The sequence below is a fragment of the Melanotaenia boesemani genome, chromosome 20 (genome assembly GCF_017639745.1).
Source record: "Melanotaenia boesemani isolate fMelBoe1 chromosome 20, fMelBoe1.pri, whole genome shotgun sequence".
Lineage (NCBI taxonomy): Eukaryota > Metazoa > Chordata > Actinopteri > Atheriniformes > Melanotaeniidae > Melanotaenia > Melanotaenia boesemani.
The window spans coordinates 15,266,260-15,284,868 of record NC_055701.1 but is presented as its reverse complement, the minus strand read 5'-3'; the positions used below and the strand labels follow the sequence as shown (position 1 = coordinate 15,284,868).

Sequence of the window (18,609 nt, the reverse complement as noted above, 5' to 3'; positions counted from 1 at the left end):
AATTTTAATAGAAGGCCATGGGTATAAACATCTAAAAAAAAGTACTGTATCCACTGAAAGAAGTGGGAAAATTGTATTTTAGTTAGTCTTGACAATGTAACTAAACAAATAAGACATTTTCCTGTGTAATATTGTCCAACTATAACTAAAATATTAAATATTAAAATAAGAAACAGTTCATTTGCTACCCTTTTCTTTTCTTCCGTAGATCTTGAGTTTTTTTTTAACAGCATCCGGGTTTATTAATTTCTCTGTAACAGCGCCTCCCTGTGTCCGCGAACGGAATCGACCCGTCTGACTCTACAACATCAGTGTGAAGATGGCGGAGGGTGAATTGAACGTAGATAGCCTCATCTCTCGACTCTTGGAAGGTAAACAGTTTGAATAAGTCTATGGGGTTAAAGAAAGTAAGTGATTTGTACACTGTATGCTGGGTCAAACGTGTATTCAGTTATTACACCGGCTATCTCAGAAAACACATGAAAGTGTTAGCTAGTAAGGCTAATGTCAGCCATTGGTAACTGTATGCGTGGCTAGCTTTGGCTAACGTTACCGTTAGCTGCCTGGCTGTGTTTATAAACAGCAGTGAGCGCCTACAAGTCTCTTCGCCGTTATCTGCGTTGCCCCTGATTACGAATATTGATGGTGCTCTTTGTATTGGGATGTAATTAAACTTTATGCTTGATATGTTGCGATATTCTAGCTCGTTTATTTGTCAAACGACTGGTATTGAGAAGGAGGGGCAGGGACGTTTTTTCCTATGCATTGAGCAATAACTAATTTTGAACGGTATCAATGGGTGTGAAGGAAATTATATTTAAAATAAAAAAAGGGATCATGAACTATCAACAACCTTGTTGCTTTTCAATGCGGTTACAGTTAGCTCTAAATGCCCCTGTATAGTCGTTATTGTTTATTTTTATGGTGACATGAGAAATGTTGAAATGAAATATTTTGACAGATGAATCAGCTGTAGAGAAATATGTTGTACAATATGAACCAAACAGAAATGTCCCTTGCATTTGATATTGGTTGCCCTTGCCTGGTAGTTTGCCTGTGGCTTTTTTTTCTCACGTATCTTGTTGGTGTTTTTAACAGAGGTGTCAAAATGTAAATCAAAGAATGATAACAAATAACAATCGTGAGGTAATTAAAAAAAAATCAAGTATAAAAAGACAAAGAAATTATAGACTTCTTTACAGAAATGTTTATAACAGCTTGATTTGCCCTGAAATGATCACACAACCACACCATAATCATATGGCTGCTTTTGAACCATTGTGGTGAATCTTTGTTGTTAAACAAAGACCAAGTTTAAGACAAACAGACAAAAGGATGATTTTGTGTTGGCAGTTCACCAACCCCCCTTCTGAGAAGACGGGGAGTTTTCTGTTCCCCTGTGAGATATTCTGAGTCAGACCAGACCACTAAGACAAATTCAGCTGTCCTTGGCATGCTTTCCTCCAATGTCTGACTCTGTTAGATGGAGATTACATGGTTTTGGTTTTAGATTTTGTCTAATGGATAGTTTTCAAACAAATTAGTGAGATAAAGAGTTCTCAGTGGTGTTATTACCAGCCAGCAGCTGGTACATTCTGTGGTGTGTTTTAACAACTTCACCCAGTTCAAGGGAACTTGCAGTGGCTCTGCCTAAAGAGGGGTCAGTAGTCTACCAGGTGAACTGCTGATAAAGGAAATGTAAGTATGTGAGTAAAGGTTTGTTGTATGATTAGAGCTCTTAGACTATATACTATATGTCCTGTTGTACCACAGTGACTTGCTCCATTAGTTATTATCTACTGCATATCTGAAAAGAGTCAGACCTGAAGAAAGACAGGGGCTAATGAGGTCAAGTATGTCCCTCTACGCCAGGGGTGTCAAACTCCGGTCCTCGAGGACCGGCATCCTGCAGGTTTTAATTTTTTCCCTGATCTAACACACCTGACTGAAATTAATGGGTTATTGTGAAGAAATTGACAAGAAGCTGTTGGATCCATTTGATTTTATTCAGGTGTGTTAGATCAGGAAAACAATGAAAACCTGCAGGATACACCCCTGCTCTAAGCCCTTCCACCCAAATGATCCCTTCACACAAATATGTGAATGGGAAAAAATAAAAAAAAAACAAGCTGTTGTAATGTGTGTGATTTTGTTCAAAGGATGTCATACACATATTAATTAGGACCTCAGGAAATACATCTACTTGAAATACATTCTGCAGGACAGTTGGCCAAGCAATCACACTGGTTTACTTAAATTTTTTCTGTTATTTTTGTTGTATTTTTTCAGTTATAGATTTAATTTATGTTTAAAACATGTATTAGCTATGTTTGACTTTATTAATTAGGATTAATGTAGATGTTTTGTTTCATATTGCTCAGCAAACATTTACAATATCAAACTGTGCAAAATTATTAAACAACATACATTTAACGGCATTTAACCATTTTATTTTAATTTAATTTATTTTCTCTTCCACATCATAACCTCACACAGTAGCACTCTTTTTCTATTTTACTGCCTTAGGACCCTGGTTTGTAAGGCAAAGCCAAGTGTCAATGACAGTACTTATTTATTGCAGTTAAATCCTACAGGACACTTAAAACTGACACACACTCAGTAACACAGCTTTATATACACACACAAACAGTTCTTTGGTTCATGATAATCGCAAATCCTTGCCATTGCTTCATTTCAGCCTTTGCCCCTCAGTGTTCTTTAGTACATAATCTCTTTAAAAGTGGCAGCCAGTGCAAACACTGAAAGGTTCAGTGTTAAAGCTGAGCAGGCTAGCTTCCAAGCTTAACTCCCCCCCTCTGATGAGGCCTGGTAAAGAGCCCTACTTCTGCAATTTCATGCTTCATGTAGTTCACGTCATTCGGGCATGAAGTAGATGGAAGATAAGGAAAATTGAAGGTGTAAATCACCAAGGTTGGTGGAGCTCTCAAATATTTTTGGCTGTCGGATTCATCATCTGTGAAGACACTCATTTCACTGTTTCACTTGTACCAGATTTATTTGGATTACAAGACTAATTAGAGTCTAACAGGGAATTTGAGCATGTATAAGCAGCTCATGTGGATGTATATTTATAAATGCACACATTTTTATTATCTATGCTTCTGAAATTTCATAGCAATACAAAAATGATCCACTTTAACAGCTCCTATTTTTACCATTTTTCAATTTAGCATCCTTCATAACATGAAACAAAATTAAAGATGTAAAAAAAAAAAAAACAACTTCTGATCAAGATGTTTTTGCTTTTCTAGGCTCTACAGCCCTTTATTAGAGTTTTTGTGGGCCTCTAGCAGTGAGGCGGTACAGACATGGTTGATTATGGCATAATTCCTCAGTTGTGGATTTGTTCATTTAGTTTTCGTTACAAAACAGATTTAATTGAAATGAAAGTATCACTCCATTTAAATGTGGTAAATAAGTGTAGCAGTTGCAGCTTTATTTTTTTTTTTCTCATGTATTATCTCACTTCCATGACTCTATTTCAGCTGCTGACTCTAGTCAGTGTTCATGATTCTTACTTTTCTTTGGTGTAAGATAAATATGAGATGTGGCATAATGCCACAAAGTAGGCTTCAGCTCACAGTGGAACTGCACAGCCAATAAACCCACACTACTGCTGAAGATGCAAGCTGCTTTCATAGGCTAAGCCGTGGGTTTCTAAAGTATGGCTGAGGCTGAACAGTTATAAGCTACAGAATCACTACGCCCACAGTTCATCAGCTTGTGAGATGGCTTTGTGTTGCTAAAAGTATTTTTTTCCATTAGATTAAAAAAACAAAACAAAAGCTCCATCATGGCCTCATTCTGATTACCTTTATGATGCAGGTGTTGTTACTGTTGTTTCATATGAATTGACGTTGTTAACAGTTGTTCGTAGCAGTGAATGCATCTTTTTTTTTCTACTTTCAGTGCGAGGATGCCGTCCAGGGAAAATAGTTCAGATGACCGAAGCAGAGGTTCGGGGCCTTTGCATCAAATCCAGGGAGATCTTCCTCAGCCAGCCCATCCTGTTGGAGCTTGAGGCACCCTTGAAGATTTGTGGTTTGTGTTTTCTATTTCTGCCCTTCCTTTAGTTGTTTTCGCCCCATCTCAAGCTTATTGGTGATTCATTACTAGTTTGTGTTGCTCTCTCATCTTTCGTTGTTGTTCATCCCTTTATGCCATTTAGTACACTTTGCTGTGATATTTCCATTTAAAGTTCTTTTGACTTTAAAACTAAACGTGCAGGCAGATTCTTGTAAATAAAGGCTTTTCCCTGCTTGAATTGACACACTGCGCTGCAAGTGGACAATTCATCACATGAGAGCTTAAAAAAAAGCAAATAAACTAAATAAGGAAAAGGCTGGTCTTTTTTAAGTTTCTTTTTCTGTGGTCCACTGATCAATTTAGTAAGAACCATTTAAGTATTTTCCTCTAGCTGTCAACAAAAGCCAGTTATCTTAATAAAATACTCCCATTCTGCAGCACAGAACACTGCCTGGTCTGCACAACCCCGAGCAGCTATCCATTGCTCCGATGCAGAGTTTCTTATGTAACACAAACACAGCCTGTGTCATATATTACGTCTCTAATACTCTCTCAACTCAGCTGCCCAGTATTAGTAAAGATAGATTTATATATGCACATATATACAGAAATGATGTCATTATCACATGTATCATTATAATGAAGGCAGATTAAAGACAAAAGAATCCCACATTCACAAGTGTGCTTCTGATACTAACAGCAGAGAGAGCTTCATTACTTGTATTTCTAGCTTGCTTCTGTATATCTGAGTACACTCCATCATACCTGACTCTTCTTGCCAGTGTAACACTGCAAACAACTTTAAGCCAACTCATATGTGCCTTTTCTTGGGAAAACAGGAAAAAGTCTTCTGTATTATACCAGTTTCTACCTACACATATTTACATGTTTAAAATAGTTACTATAGGTCGAATACTATATCAGCCCCAGAGGGAGTGACCTGCATTTTAAGTTGCAATTGTCCAAATGAAAAGTAGAAGTTTGATCATACCAGCTCATATTGATTTTTGACAACTGAGTGATGGCGTCCATCTGTTTGACTTCACTGTGATTAATATTAATAGGCTTTTTAAAAAAAAAAAAAAAAAAAGAAATTCTTCCATGCATACCTAACTTTAGAATGTGCAGGAGTTTGAGGTGGTCACATGTATTATAGTCAGAAATTTCATGGTCTTTCTTTAACCTTTGTTGTTGAACTTCTAACCTGGCTGCTTTGGTACTTTTAAATCCATTAACCTTATGCCAGGCTTTCTAAGCATAAGGTGCTTAATTATTTACTGAGACCACACGGATCAGGTTCTATGCAAACCCTCCAGCACATGTTAAACTTGGTGCCAGGGGCACAGTTTGGGTCATGCCTGCAGTATCACCACTGCTTTATAATTTAGTTAGACAGGGCCCAGGTTTGGGAAATGCCAGAATTCTTCCTTTAACCATTTGAATTTTCTGGGAGGAAAAAAAAGACCACAATCATCCAAACTCAGTGTTCTGTAATTTGTGAGGGTGTGAACTGAATAATCACTATCTTCACTACTATCTTATTAAAGTAATGATGCTGCAAAATGTCATCTTGGTTTGATCAGCTCATTCAGCTCAAGCCTGATGTAAGCTTCACATTTAGTTCTCAGTACAAGTTTCTATCTCTAATGTTTTGTGGATTTTGACCCCCAACTGAAAGATAATAAAAGGATCTCTTGATTGCTGCTGTGAATAAAAAGATTCACTACAGAATCAGTCCTCCTGGCTGTTTGAAGCATTTTCTTTACTTTAAAAGTCCCTTATTTTCTTGAGTAAAGAATTCTGTTATGTATTTACCATTGTCACTGTTGCATCACAGAACATATCAGTCACTGCTTGATGTGACAATAACCGGCTTCTCTAAGACAAGTGAACCCATCACTTTCTACATAATGCAACAGAAAAGAAGTAAACATTTACTCTGTGAGGACCATGTGAGCTCTGACAGAGCCAGACATATTTCAGAGGAAGGAGATGTCTGATATCTAGGGTGACATCTTAATATATAAAAACTTAAAGCTCCCACTACAACCAATTTAACTTAAACCTAACTTATTTACACTTACATTTTTTTAATATAAATTTGTCATGTACATCTTTTTGTGGATCCCCAAGGCTATATTTTTTAATGTTAATTACAACAAATATACCTTATTGCGACTATGAGTAATAACCTTGTTGCCTCATAGTGTTTTCTTCTTTTAGACATTTAGAAATCTGCTGCGCCATAGCCATATTCAATAACATAAATTATTTTACCAAAAAAAGTAATAACAGCACTACAGCACACAGCCACTGCTTTAATTATCTGTAAGCTGTTTTCTGTAGATGTTTGTATTTATCAAGAGAAAGATATTTTAATCAGAAACCTTATGATTTTTGTTTGTATTTACCATTTGCATTTGAAGAAAATTTTGTTGCATATATGTACAGAATTAGAAGTTTCTCAAAACCATAAAAAAAATTATGAGAATGTTTAAAAATGTATCTGCACTCAAACTGTATAAGTCCTCAGAACATGAAGTCAATTTGTGACCTGGATGTCTGTTAGCTACACTGGAAACTCAGTAATATCAGCCATTGCTCTCACATCAGCTGTGTTTAACTACAGCTGATGGTTTCCTAGACTGTTTGTGCTCTAATGCTAGGCTTAAAGTATAAATATCCATTTATGTTCCACATGTGGTGATTAGGATAATTGCAGAGCTGTGTAAATACCTTGTTATTTTGCACTGGCTTAATTGATATTGCCCATTTATGACACCGACCTAAGACCAGCATTGTTCCTGCTTTCTGAGTTTTGCGTTGATACTTACAGTAATCCCATACCTTCTGTGTTGCTCCTCTCAAACAGTTATCACCTTACAGAAACGGACTAAATTATTAATGCCAAACAACAACAACAAAAATCCTTTGGTCAAAAGTTAGCATTTTTCTTTAGATTTTTTTAAACGTAGCATTTAGAAATTTAAGCATTTGTCAAGGTTGTTACATCTTTAGTAAGTGAAATATAAAAGAAACTTAAATGAACTAATACCCCGTGATTAGATAATGAAGCATTGACTAACTTTGTTATTGCCACAAACTGATTACTGGTAACTTCATCACTCTTTTATGAAGTTAAAGCTCAAAATATGTTTTGAGATATATAATAGAGAAATAATTTAGGCATTTTAAAAGCTTTCCTGGTTTCACGCTGACAGCTTGTGACCTGGATTAAGATGCCAGAGCATTAGTACTGGCTTCGGTAAAGTTTTGTTAATGTATGATTAATGTGAAGGATTGCAAAGTCATTGCCATTACTAGTACTTGCGAGACAACGGGATGGGAACCCGGGGCTGCGTGACCAGTTTGTTTATATGTTGTTTTTAACGATAGAAAGAAAAGAAAAACATAGATGATAGCCAAACAAGCTGGCCAAGGACATCAGGAGCACAGAGTATGACACAGATCTAGACTTAGACATTCAGAACTATCACTTAAGTCATTTATTTTGCCCTAAAATGTTCTTTTTATCCTAGCATGCATACAAAAATAAGAGTAGGCCTACAGCCACCTAGGTTTTGGTGCCAGTCGTGGTTTTGGTGCATGGGATACCAACCGGTTTCATGGTCTGAATATAAAGCAGTCTATTTCCTGGTCATTTTAGTTTCAGGCTGGTGAGCTTAACAAGGCATCTTCATTTTAATTTGTATTTGGTGCCACCTTGTAATAAAGCCTTGCCATAAAAAGAGTGTGGCACATAAATTTACTTTCCTTTTTGGTCACAGTAAAACCTGCTGTTATTGTCCTGCTCTGGTAGGACTCTCTTCAGTCCTCTATGTCTGGAGCACTTAACCCAAATTAGAGTAACTCTTAAGTTGGTGCAAGATGATATAAAAGGAAGCAGGTCTTGGCTGGGTGATCATGCGAGACTCCACTGCAGAGATCGTGTGCTTTGGTGAGAGCAGCTTTGGCTCATCTCTGCCTGACTGATGTCAAATATAGAAAAGGTTGACCCTACATCCTGGGAGAGTGTTAAAATTAAAGTTAGTTTGTGTGGATGTGTGTGTGTGGGGTTTATGTAAGTGCTTCATATTTTTTATGATTAACCTGAAATGTGAGTGTTCTCTCCCTGGTTAATTCATTTCCCACAGGCCATGGCATTGATCTGCTGGCAGTTTGTTTTTGTATGTGGATACTTTTGCTTGCTGTTAGTGTGACAGTCATACATCTTTATCAGCTTTATCTCGTAATAATCCATTAATCGAAACGGCTTCAGAGAGATAGAAGCTGGTGTCTTTGCATAAGAATGTGGTTTACTGTCATCACCTGGTGGCATCACTCTAATTATCAAACTTACAAATTGTCAAACAAACACATTGTCTTCACTTATTTCCCCTTTGCTTCATTGTCTTCTTAGGTGATATTCATGGGCAGTACACAGATTTACTGAGGTTGTTTGAGTATGGTGGCTTCCCTCCAGAGGCAAACTATCTTTTCCTGGGTGATTATGTGGACAGAGGGAAACAGTCCCTGGAAACCATCTGTCTTCTACTGGCCTACAAGATCAAGTACCCAGAGAATTTTTTTCTGCTCAGGGGCAACCATGAGTGTGCTTCAATCAACCGGATCTATGGGTTCTACGATGAGTGTAAGTAGAAATTAACTCAGGCTGTGCACGCAAACAGTTTGGGTCTGAAACTGTGTGTGTTTATTTCCAGGCAAGCGCAGATTCAATATTAAGTTATGGAAAACCTTCACTGACTGCTTTAACTGCCTGCCCATCGCTGCTATCATTGATGAGAAGATCTTCTGTTGCCATGGAGGTGGGTTTGCACTCGTTCCCTTGTCCAAAATCTAACCTGTGACTTTTTTTTTTATATTGTTGTTTAGAATATATTTACAGCATCTCCAGTTAAAATCAGTTTCTTTCATTTTTTTTTTTTTGTTTCAGGGCTTTCACCTGATTTGCAGTCAATGGAGCAGATCCGCAGGATCATGAGGCCAACAGATGTGCCTGATACAGGTACTATTTAAGTCTTTATGGACTCTGGTGAATGTTCATTCTTGATCCTGAACATGCTCACTTCCTCTGGATCTCTCCCAGGAATTTAAGTTTATGTTGAAATGGAAAAAAACAGTCTTTCTCTTCCTGAGTGACTGGAATTAGAGGATTTTCTGTGTTACTTCACAAAGTCGACTGGATGGACATCGCTCCATCCTCTGTTTATGCCCTCTTTTCAATACTTTCCTGCTTGAAGGGTTTTTATCTCCATGTCTCCTTTTCCTGTGTTCCTGCCAGGCCTTCTGTGTGACTTGTTGTGGTCAGATCCAGATAAAGATGTACAAGGCTGGGGAGAGAATGACCGTGGGGTCTCCTTCACCTTTGGGGCAGATGTGGTCAGTAAGTTTCTAAACCGCCATGACCTGGACCTCATCTGCAGAGCCCACCAGGTAAATTAAGACTGGAACAGAGTTGGTGAGCCTCAATATCTAACACAGGGTTGACAATCTGACCCTACTTTGTATTTATTTGTTATCTTGTTTTTGTTCTTTATTTTTCGTTTCTGATGAGAAAATGTAGACACTAGGGCTCTCATTTATCAGTTGTTCATAGAACAAATTAAATATAGAAAATTTAAGTACAATTTGTATTTAAGGCCAGGCGTATGTACATTGCTTTTGATAAATCCCCTACGTTCTAAATCACCTGCTCCTGCCCGTTTATTTTAATTTTTAAAAAAAAAAATGCCCTCTTTTAGCCATATATAGGAACAACACGTCCCTTTAGAAGTCACATGGAAATCGCCTGTGTTTCTCACCGGAGTGATGGAGAGAAGGAAAGAATTAATTTCTACTGAGTTTGAAGCCAGCCAGACATCTGTTTAGTTCACTCATTCAAGCTCAGTTAACATTAATTTAAAAATTGAAGCATTGTAAAAATAATAATACATTTTATTTAAAAAAAAAACCTTTCAAAAAACTCACGGGCACTGTACAACAAGAAGATAAAACAGAATAAATTCAGTATAAAATAAGAAATGGAGGACAGAGTAGATGGACTTAAAGTAAGTAGGCAAGCTTGAACAGATGAGTCTTGAATCTGGATTTGAAGATGGGGAGAGAGTCAAAATTACGGATGTCTGGTGGTAAGGAGTGAAAAGCTCTGCTCCCCATGGTGCTGAGGCAGGCAGAGGCCACAGTGAGGTGGATGGAGGAGGAGGATCTTAGGGAATGGGCTGGAGACCAGATCAGAGATATATGGAGGGGCGAGGTTTTGGATGACCTTAAAGGTAAACATGATCAGTTTGTAGTTTATTCTTTGGGTAACTGGGAGCCAGTGGTGCTGTTGTGGGATAGGGGAGATGTGATGGGATGCATCAGGCAGCGGGCTGCATGGTTATGGACCAGTTGGAGTTTATGGAGGGACTTCTGGGGGAGACCAAAGAGAAGGAAGTTAAGGCAATCATTGCGGGAGGTGACAAGACTGTGGAGAAGTATGGAGGCAGAGTGGATGGTGAGGGTGGAGCGGAGGCAGTTGAGGTTGCCAAGGTGGAAATGGGCAGTATGAGAGTGGAATGACAGTGTGCTATCAAGGATGACGCCTATCTCTTAACCCTCTTAATAAATATTTAACAATCCTCTGGAAACAATACACTGCATAAAAAAAGAGTTAGACTAAGAAAGAATAAATAAACGCTGCAGCTGGAGGAGGACAGAAACCAACAGAACTTCCACCTTTGGATGTTGTATTTTTATCCTGTGAAGCTCTTTGGTTAACCTCGGTTGGTTTTACACGTTTTGTAGAGGTGGAGACTTAATCTGTTGTTACTTAACACACATATTCCCAGCGTCATCGAAACACTACGCTTTGATCTGATTTTGAATGGTTCAACCTGTCTCTCATTTCATCTCATTGGCGTAAATTATTAATTAACGAAATAGAGCAGTTTCTCCGCTCTAGCACTAGAACCATGATCAGTTCTGACATCGAAGAACAGTTCGAAGTACAAGATGGTAAATTCCACACTTTGCGTGAAAATGTACAAATCTGTTCGGAACAATTGTTGATTAAGGAGGACCCAGAACTAAACCACATATTAGCAGCTGTGTATCTCCCAATTTCCTCCTTTCATTCATCTTTGTCCTTTTCTGCTACACATACCAGTATAAAGTTACTTTTTATTTCTTTTTTGCTGTATTAAAATTGTATTAAAGCATGACAAAGCACTTCATACGCAGGAGTTGTTAGGTTAGCCACAGCTATTTCAGTTCTGTGCTTCATATTGATTCAGATGTAGGTGTTTCGTACAACCAACCTTCACAGCAAAGTTGGTTTCTGAAACTAGCTGGAGATGTGTTTCTTGGTATTGATCGGGCGTTGGAGTTAATGTGTGTATTTGAACAGGTTGTGGAGGATGGATACGAGTTCTTTGCCAAACGCCAACTGGTCACACTTTTCTCTGCTCCAAACTACTGCGGGGAGTTTGATAATGCGGGCGGCATGATGAGTGTTGACGAATCGCTCATGTGCTCTTTCCAGGTAACCTGAAAACCACAGAGAGAAGTCATATTTTCAGAAACAGTCACTCAGGTATCTTTTATCTGTTTCTGCTTTTCTGTCCTCAAGATCCTAAAGCCTTCAGAGAAGAAGGCTAAGTACCAGTATGGTGGTGTAAACTCTGGTCGACCTGTCACCCCACCTCGCACCACCCAAGCTCCCAAGAAGAGGTGAACACTCAACTGCAGCTCTCCCCCACCTTCTCATCTTGTCCATCCCTGGTGTGCCATCATGGCAACCCCTGTAACACCCCCTGTAGAGTGAAGATAAGGGGCTTATCTTGTTGCCCAAATCTTTCTCCTCCCACTCACCCAGCCCCTCGTCAACTCCACTGACAGCTCTTTTCTTAATGTGTGTGTGTACATAGATTTGCTGTGACCAATCTTTTTTTTTTTCTTTTTGCCTGTTAGTTGGAGTTTTTGATATAATTAACAAACAATAAATTTGGTGGTTTTACTTCCAATTCTATTTCAAATTTGTTTGAGGTTGTGTGTTGTGTAAGATGATGCCTTCTCTTTGTAGAGAGGCAATATGACCAAGTAACAGGAAACATTTTCAGTGCTTCAGAAAAAATAAGATGAGATTATTTTTGCCTTGACCTCTGAAAATACAGAGCATCTTTCCCATGTGTTTTACTTTAGACTGTGGTTTCAGAGCTGAGCAAAATTCACAGACATTAATAACATTTATCATGTTCCAGTTTAACATGTTAAACTCATCACAGTGTGTGCAGTGCCCTTTGTTGGTCTTGTGCACATGCATTTTCTGTATTTAACCTCCCTATTTGTTGCAATGAATGTGAACAGACCAGCTTGAATGAAGTATAAGGCTAAATCAGACAGCTCTGGCTGTGGTCACGATTTACCCAAACATGATATCATCTAGGCTTAAAATTCTCCACTCTGTTATGCCTCCCTGTGCCTCGACTCTACTCCCACACAAAAACATGCTGGTTCTGAAACAAAGCTGGTATTAACCTTTTTTTTTTCCTCTGTTATTCTCAAATTAATTTCACCTGTACTAATCATCTGGTTGTGTTTTAAGGATAGCTGGGGTTTTGATTACACTAATTTGAATGAGACTGTTGTGGATTGTAGTGCAGGCAAATATGTATGTTTACAGGATTGTATTTTGAAAATGTAAATCTTTGTAAGTAGAAGAAACAAAATGTAAAACCAGTGGCTACAGTTCTGGCAGGGTCTAACTTGTTATTTTCATGTAACAGAAAGCCTCACAAACAAAATTACAGATAATAGTTAGTGTTCAGTGTATATATGGCATCCTGCAGAAAGTTTTTTTTTTTTTTTTAGATTTGTTTTGAAATACCAGTTTTCTTTCGCTCATATCACCCGATCTGTTGAGGTACAGGGTGTGAAAACTGGTGGAGCTGGGAGTGGGTGGAAGATCCAGGCGGTTTTGGCATCGCTGTTTAAGGTTGTGATGCCACCTGGTGTATAAATACAGCACTACAGTGTAAAGTAGTGCACATCCCATGGTATAAATTTCCAAATAAATCACAATGGAGGTTGTATCACATTGCCAGTATTAGGTGTGGCATATTTTACTATTCTGAGGTACCACAGTCACACTGACCAGCGGTAGGTCTGGTTAGTGTTTCAGATTCAGTCTGCTGCTCACAGATGCAGCTGGAAATTTCTGAAAAACAGTTGCCTCTTTTTTGTTATTGTTTCTCATTTGATTTGCTTTAATGTTTTCTTATTCAGTTGTACATTTATGTTCAGATTGTTTACGTTTAATTCACTCAGTTTATTTCCTTGATGATAAGAAAACAAAAGTATTACCAAAAGCTGTTTTGCGATTTGTACAAGTTTGTTTGAAAGTCTATACATTCAATAAAATGGATGGAGCCAAAAGTTGTTGCTGTCTTGTCTGTGAGTTTGTATAGTAAACACAAGACACTACATCCTCTGGTTATAACATAGTTTATATTTTATTCTTAATTACTTAAAAAGAGCTATATAGTAAATTGTGAGGTACAATGTGGTGCTGTACAGTAGAAATAAATGGGAATGCATTCATTATTTTTTAATTCTACATATGTACACAGTTTAGCCTGATTGATATCTTAAGCAGTTTGACAACTCAGACGCCTCTTGGCCCAGTTCAGAGCAGTTTGCATTGGCTCTGAATACAACCAAAGAGTCATTGGCAGGAGAAAACATGGTGGAGGTGTGACAGCATCCAGGCAAAGTTAATCCACAGTGCCACTTTTAGAAAGAGAAGATAGTAGATGATCTGAAAGCTGAATGTTGAGCTTTCCTTGAAGATGTAGAAGGAATTTATTATGGTGAACATATTATAAAATCTCCTGAAACTCATGCAATCACAAATGAATCAAACTGTTTTAACAAACCTGTAAACTCTCTGCAGTTGTCATCCTTATGTCTTCACTGTACAGAGACTTCAGGTAGTAGGAATGATCAGAATGAAGCTGCCTTTTCTTATTTCTGTGTCTTGAAGGCCACTGTGGTCATTGTGAGTGAGTAAAACAAGCTGGTGCTGAAATAATCAAGTGCTTTAAAAAAGAGATTGTAAATACAAGAATATTATCAACAAATACAGTACCAGTCAAAAGTTTAGACACACTTTCCCATTACTTTTAAAAGCAGTTTGTCAGCACAGATCTCATACCACATTAAAATGGGAACCTTCAGTTAATTTCTTTGTTTTTCCATAAGCTTTGTAGGTAAAATTATAAATATTATACTGTTGCTAAACTTATTTGAATGGAATTACATTGATAAAATGCATTACAAACAAAAATTAATTCTACATCCATAATTAATTCATTTGCATACTTATTTACTTACCTGTTCTGTAGCACTGTGCGCTTGAAACATACAGTTTGCTAAGAGAACAAAAAGATTTTCTTCTCTTTTTGTCCCCCTTCTCTCCTTTTAAACATCAACAACCAAAAGTTCTAAATTATACACATTTTCAAGTTGGGTTTGTTTTATGTAGTACTTCTTCCGAACAGATGGGGGCGATATCTGTTAGTGATGCATTTAAATCACCTCTGTGGCTGTTGTTGACTGGCAAGGACGCAGTTATATTTCGGGTTTTTATAGCATATGGATGGGTCACAGCGAGGGTCAGAGTCCTGGTCGGGCGTTTTCAGATCTGTGATGTTTCATAGGGTAAGTTACCGAACCAGAAATGCAGGTTGTGTCCTGTCATCTGCTTGTAATGCAGCGAAAATAATTCATGAAGAGACATTTGAGCTAATATACGGGTGTGTCTGACTTTATACATTCAATTTTTGTATTATTCCATACAAACTTAGGGCTTTGCTTAACTGTAGGAGGATTAAGCTAATTTCTCAGCCCTGCCATGAGTAATTATTGTTGACAAGTCTAAAGTTCACTTGAGGTAGAATAGAGATAGCTAATGTTGCTAGCTTTATGTTTCGTTAGGCTCAACTACAGTGATCAGCTAAACACTCAGTAATCTAATTATAACGGCATTTTTATTAGACGGCATACTTTAACACATGAGCTAGCATGTTAGCTATATTAACAGCTTTCATTCTACTGCGACTGTATCTGTTTTTTTTTTTTTTGCTTTTTTTTTTTTTTTTACAGTCAGTGAATAAATCGACAGGACGTAAATGGATTATTTCAATTTTTAAGAATTATTGATTGTTGCAGTCAAAACACATACGAATAGAAATATAACTTGGTGCATTTCTTAAACTAGAATAATTTGCTAGTTTAATTTATCTTAAGCTATCTAAGTCAAACTGAACCAGCAACAGAGGGCAGTTCAGTGGTTTTGGATTAAAATATTGCTCACTTATAGCTGTCTCTCTTTGTCATTTTCCATTTGAAAACATGTTGCACATTATCCATATTTGCTTCTGTCATGCATATAATATTGCAGAATTGGTTGCAGCCCTTTCATAAACACTTGTATCTCTTCTATCTTCAAAATCCCAGGCTGAACAAAGTCTCTCAGAGGAGTTTCAGTGGTACTGTGTCCAACATCAGTTCCCCATTATTATCTCAACAATGAACTATGGAAAGCTTCAAGCACTAAGTAAAGAATGGCAAGGTTTAGACGCAAATCTTGCATCGCACTGATTGCTTTGGCATTGCTCGTACTGATCATAACAGTGGTCTTAAAGGGGCTTATAACAGAGGATTCTCCTTTCAACAGCTCAGAAGGCGTTGAGCTGCAACCAGACAGAAAAGATCCACAAGTCAAGAGACGCGACAACAATAAACATGATGAGACCAAAATGAATGACTCTGCTCAGTCAGACGGAGATGCAGAGTTGGAAGCTACACTGAGGAAGTTCCCGCCTCCAAACTATTATCTCCATGTTTTCTACTACCCTTGGTATGGAAACCCCAAATTTGATGGCAAATACATCCATTGGGACCATCCACAGCTTCCACACTGGGACTTAAAGGTGGCTCAGGGGTATCCCCAAGGAAGACACGTACCCCCTGATGACATTGGGTCAAATTTTTACCCCTCTTTAGGGGCTTACAGTTCCAGGGACCCTTCTGTTGTAGAGGCACATATGCAGCAGCTTCGTACAGCAGCCATTGGTAAGAAAAATTTCTGCTTGCGAGTGTTCATTATTTTTTTGTCTTATTTTTGTTTTTTTCAGTTATAAACAGTTTTGAAATTATGATGCAGCAATATCATGATGGAGATCAGAAATATGGCTGAAATCTAGAAGTGAATTGAATACACCAGCCACACGAGGCAGTAATCGTGAGCAGGTGTGATGTGAGAGCTATTAACGGCTATATAAAAGTTTTCCTGCTGAGGTCCTAGAAGTGAATTATGGCTTTTCAGTTTGGGAAAAGTTGTAAAATGAAGCAATAATAAGGACAGAAGTGGTTGTATGTAAGACACGTCTGCACGTTTACTCATTTATGTTCAGCTTCCAGTTTACAGTGTGATAATTACACTGAGTCCTGCATTGCTTACTATTTGCTCACAAAACAAGAAATTTAAGGTGTGCACTCAGAGAAATCGGGTTTATTACGCTATTACTCCCATCTCACACTCAAATTATCTTTATACTTTTATTGTAATGCTTTCCCAGGTGTTATTGCTGTTTCCTGGTATCCTCCCAAGACAAAGGATGACAATGGCGAAACAATAGATGAAATTGTGCCTTTGTTGTTGCAGGTGGCACATAAATACCACATTAAGGTACATAATAATGGCGACAAATTTTAATAAATGTTTTTTTGGAGGTGTGTGTGTGTGTGTGTTTGTTCATCAGTAGGTCAGTTTTATTTGGTTCAGTAAAAATATCTTTAATATTTAGACAATGAGTGCGCAGCAGTTTACATAAATTTCTATTTTCCAATCTCTTTTCACAGGTTGCGTTCCATATTGAGCCATACAGAGGACGAGATGAAGTCAATATGTTCACTAATGTCAGATACATCATTGAGAAGTGAGTATTGAAGAGTTTTAGTATCAGTCAAATATCACTATGCTGTCTAACTTACCGTCATGATCTGTTTCTGTAACATCACCTTTTCCGACATGTTAAACTTTATAATTGACATTTCCGTCCACCTGGTTTAATGAGTGATTGCAGTACCAGCTCTGGTGGGACACCTAACATGGCTGGATGCAGTTGGGGTTAGCCTTAACAAACATTTATGCTCATGAAAAAGGAGCTGATAATATTTGTACAGTTCTTAGAGCCCCTAAAGGGGGTTAAGTTTGTCACCTTTTGCAGTTATGTATAATGATATTTTTTCTAATGGAGCCTATTCTGTTATCATGACATGTTTTCTTTATGTGTCTCATTTTTAAAATGGGAATTTGCTTTTCTTTCTCTGTTTAACATCAACATTTCTTATTTGTTCATCTCCTCTCTTCAGATATGGAGAGCACCCAGCATTTTTCAAGTACCGGACAAACAATGGCAAACTTCTTCCACTTTTTTATGTATATGACTCATATCTGATGAACTCTGAACAGTGGGCTAAGCTGCTGAAACACACAGAGAGCAACAGCATCAGGGATACAGCGTATGACGCCATCTTCATCGCACTGCTGGTTGAGGAGAAACATAAGAGGGATATCCTGACCGCAGGGTTTGATGGTGTCTACACCTACTTTGCTACTAATGGTTTTTCCTATGGCTCCACTCAGCGTAACTGGGGCTCCATTAAAGCTTTCTGTGAAGATAACAACCTGATATTTATTCCAAGTGTGGGGCCAGGATACATTGACACAAGTATTCGACCCTGGAACTTTCAAAACACTCGAAACCGCATCAACGGCAAATACTATGAAACCTCGCTGAGTGCAGCATTGGAAGCCAGGCCTGACTTTATCTCTATCACATCTTTTAACGAGTGGCACGAGGGGACTCAGATTGAAACGGCGGTTCCTAAAACCAGCCAAACTGTGTACCTGGACTATCTGCCCAATAAACCAACAATCTATCTAGAGATAACTCGCAAATGGGCAGCAATATTTGGTGGTGAGCGACGAAGATGGCGGGAGTGATCGTGGCGGATATAAGTTAGTAGAGGTGTAAAGTAATTAAAAGGAAATTAAGTTCTGTTAGCAGAATGTGCAATATGTGAAAATGATTTGCATAAAGCATGAATAATGACTACTTCATTGGCTTAAATTTGACTTAACTGATGTATGTTATTTGCTTTTGGGTTAATTATTGTTTACTTTTGTCTAACTAAATCTTCTTTACCCAGCCTTAACTATTTAGAGATGAATAAATTATGTTTTATCACTAACCCTACCACAACCAGCTGAAACCACTGGCATTATTTGTATTTCAATTATCTACAAAAACCCTCATAGGAATAAAGTGTCCCATTGAAGAAAAAAAAAAACTGTGGTGGTAGAAAGCTGTTGCTGCCCTGTGTTTTCAACTCCGCCTCGGCCAAAATTACAGTACAAAAACAAACAAGAAACATTGGTATTTCAGAGGCAGGCATGCCAGTCTAAAATGCTGGCATGAATAATAGTGCTGTAAA

General features: G+C 37.9%; 2 protein-coding genes across 5 annotated transcripts; both read left to right on the top strand.

Annotated features, from left to right (window-relative positions):
* Positions 1–273: 273 nt before the first annotated feature.
* LOC121630853 (serine/threonine-protein phosphatase PP1-beta catalytic subunit-like) lies at positions 274–13,485 on the top strand. Its single transcript, XM_041971365.1, has 8 exons — positions 274–371; positions 3,931–4,062; positions 8,468–8,698; positions 8,769–8,873; positions 9,002–9,073; positions 9,350–9,501; positions 11,456–11,590; positions 11,678–13,485. The coding sequence occupies exons 1-8, from the start codon at positions 320–322 to the stop codon at positions 11,780–11,782; spliced, it is 984 nt and encodes a 327-aa protein (XP_041827299.1). The 5' UTR covers positions 274–319; the 3' UTR covers positions 11,783–13,485.
* A 1,148-nt stretch (positions 13,486–14,633) lies between these two features.
* manea (mannosidase, endo-alpha) lies at positions 14,634–18,609 on the top strand. Of its 4 annotated transcripts, XM_041972542.1 has the most exons (6): positions 14,771–14,861; positions 15,565–15,664; positions 15,785–16,182; positions 16,689–16,798; positions 16,972–17,048; positions 17,485–18,609. In XM_041972542.1, exons 3-6 carry the CDS (start codon positions 15,867–15,869, stop codon positions 18,116–18,118), a joined length of 1,137 nt encoding a protein of 378 aa, XP_041828476.1. In that variant the 5' UTR covers positions 14,771–14,861; positions 15,565–15,664; positions 15,785–15,866; the 3' UTR covers positions 18,119–18,609. The 4 variants fall into 4 exon arrangements, with proteins under 4 accessions (XP_041828474.1, XP_041828476.1, XP_041828473.1 ...); XM_041972540.1 differs by lacking the exon at positions 14,771–14,861 and adding an exon at positions 14,634–14,766 and having other exon boundaries at positions 15,565–16,182; XM_041972539.1 differs by having other exon boundaries at positions 15,565–16,182.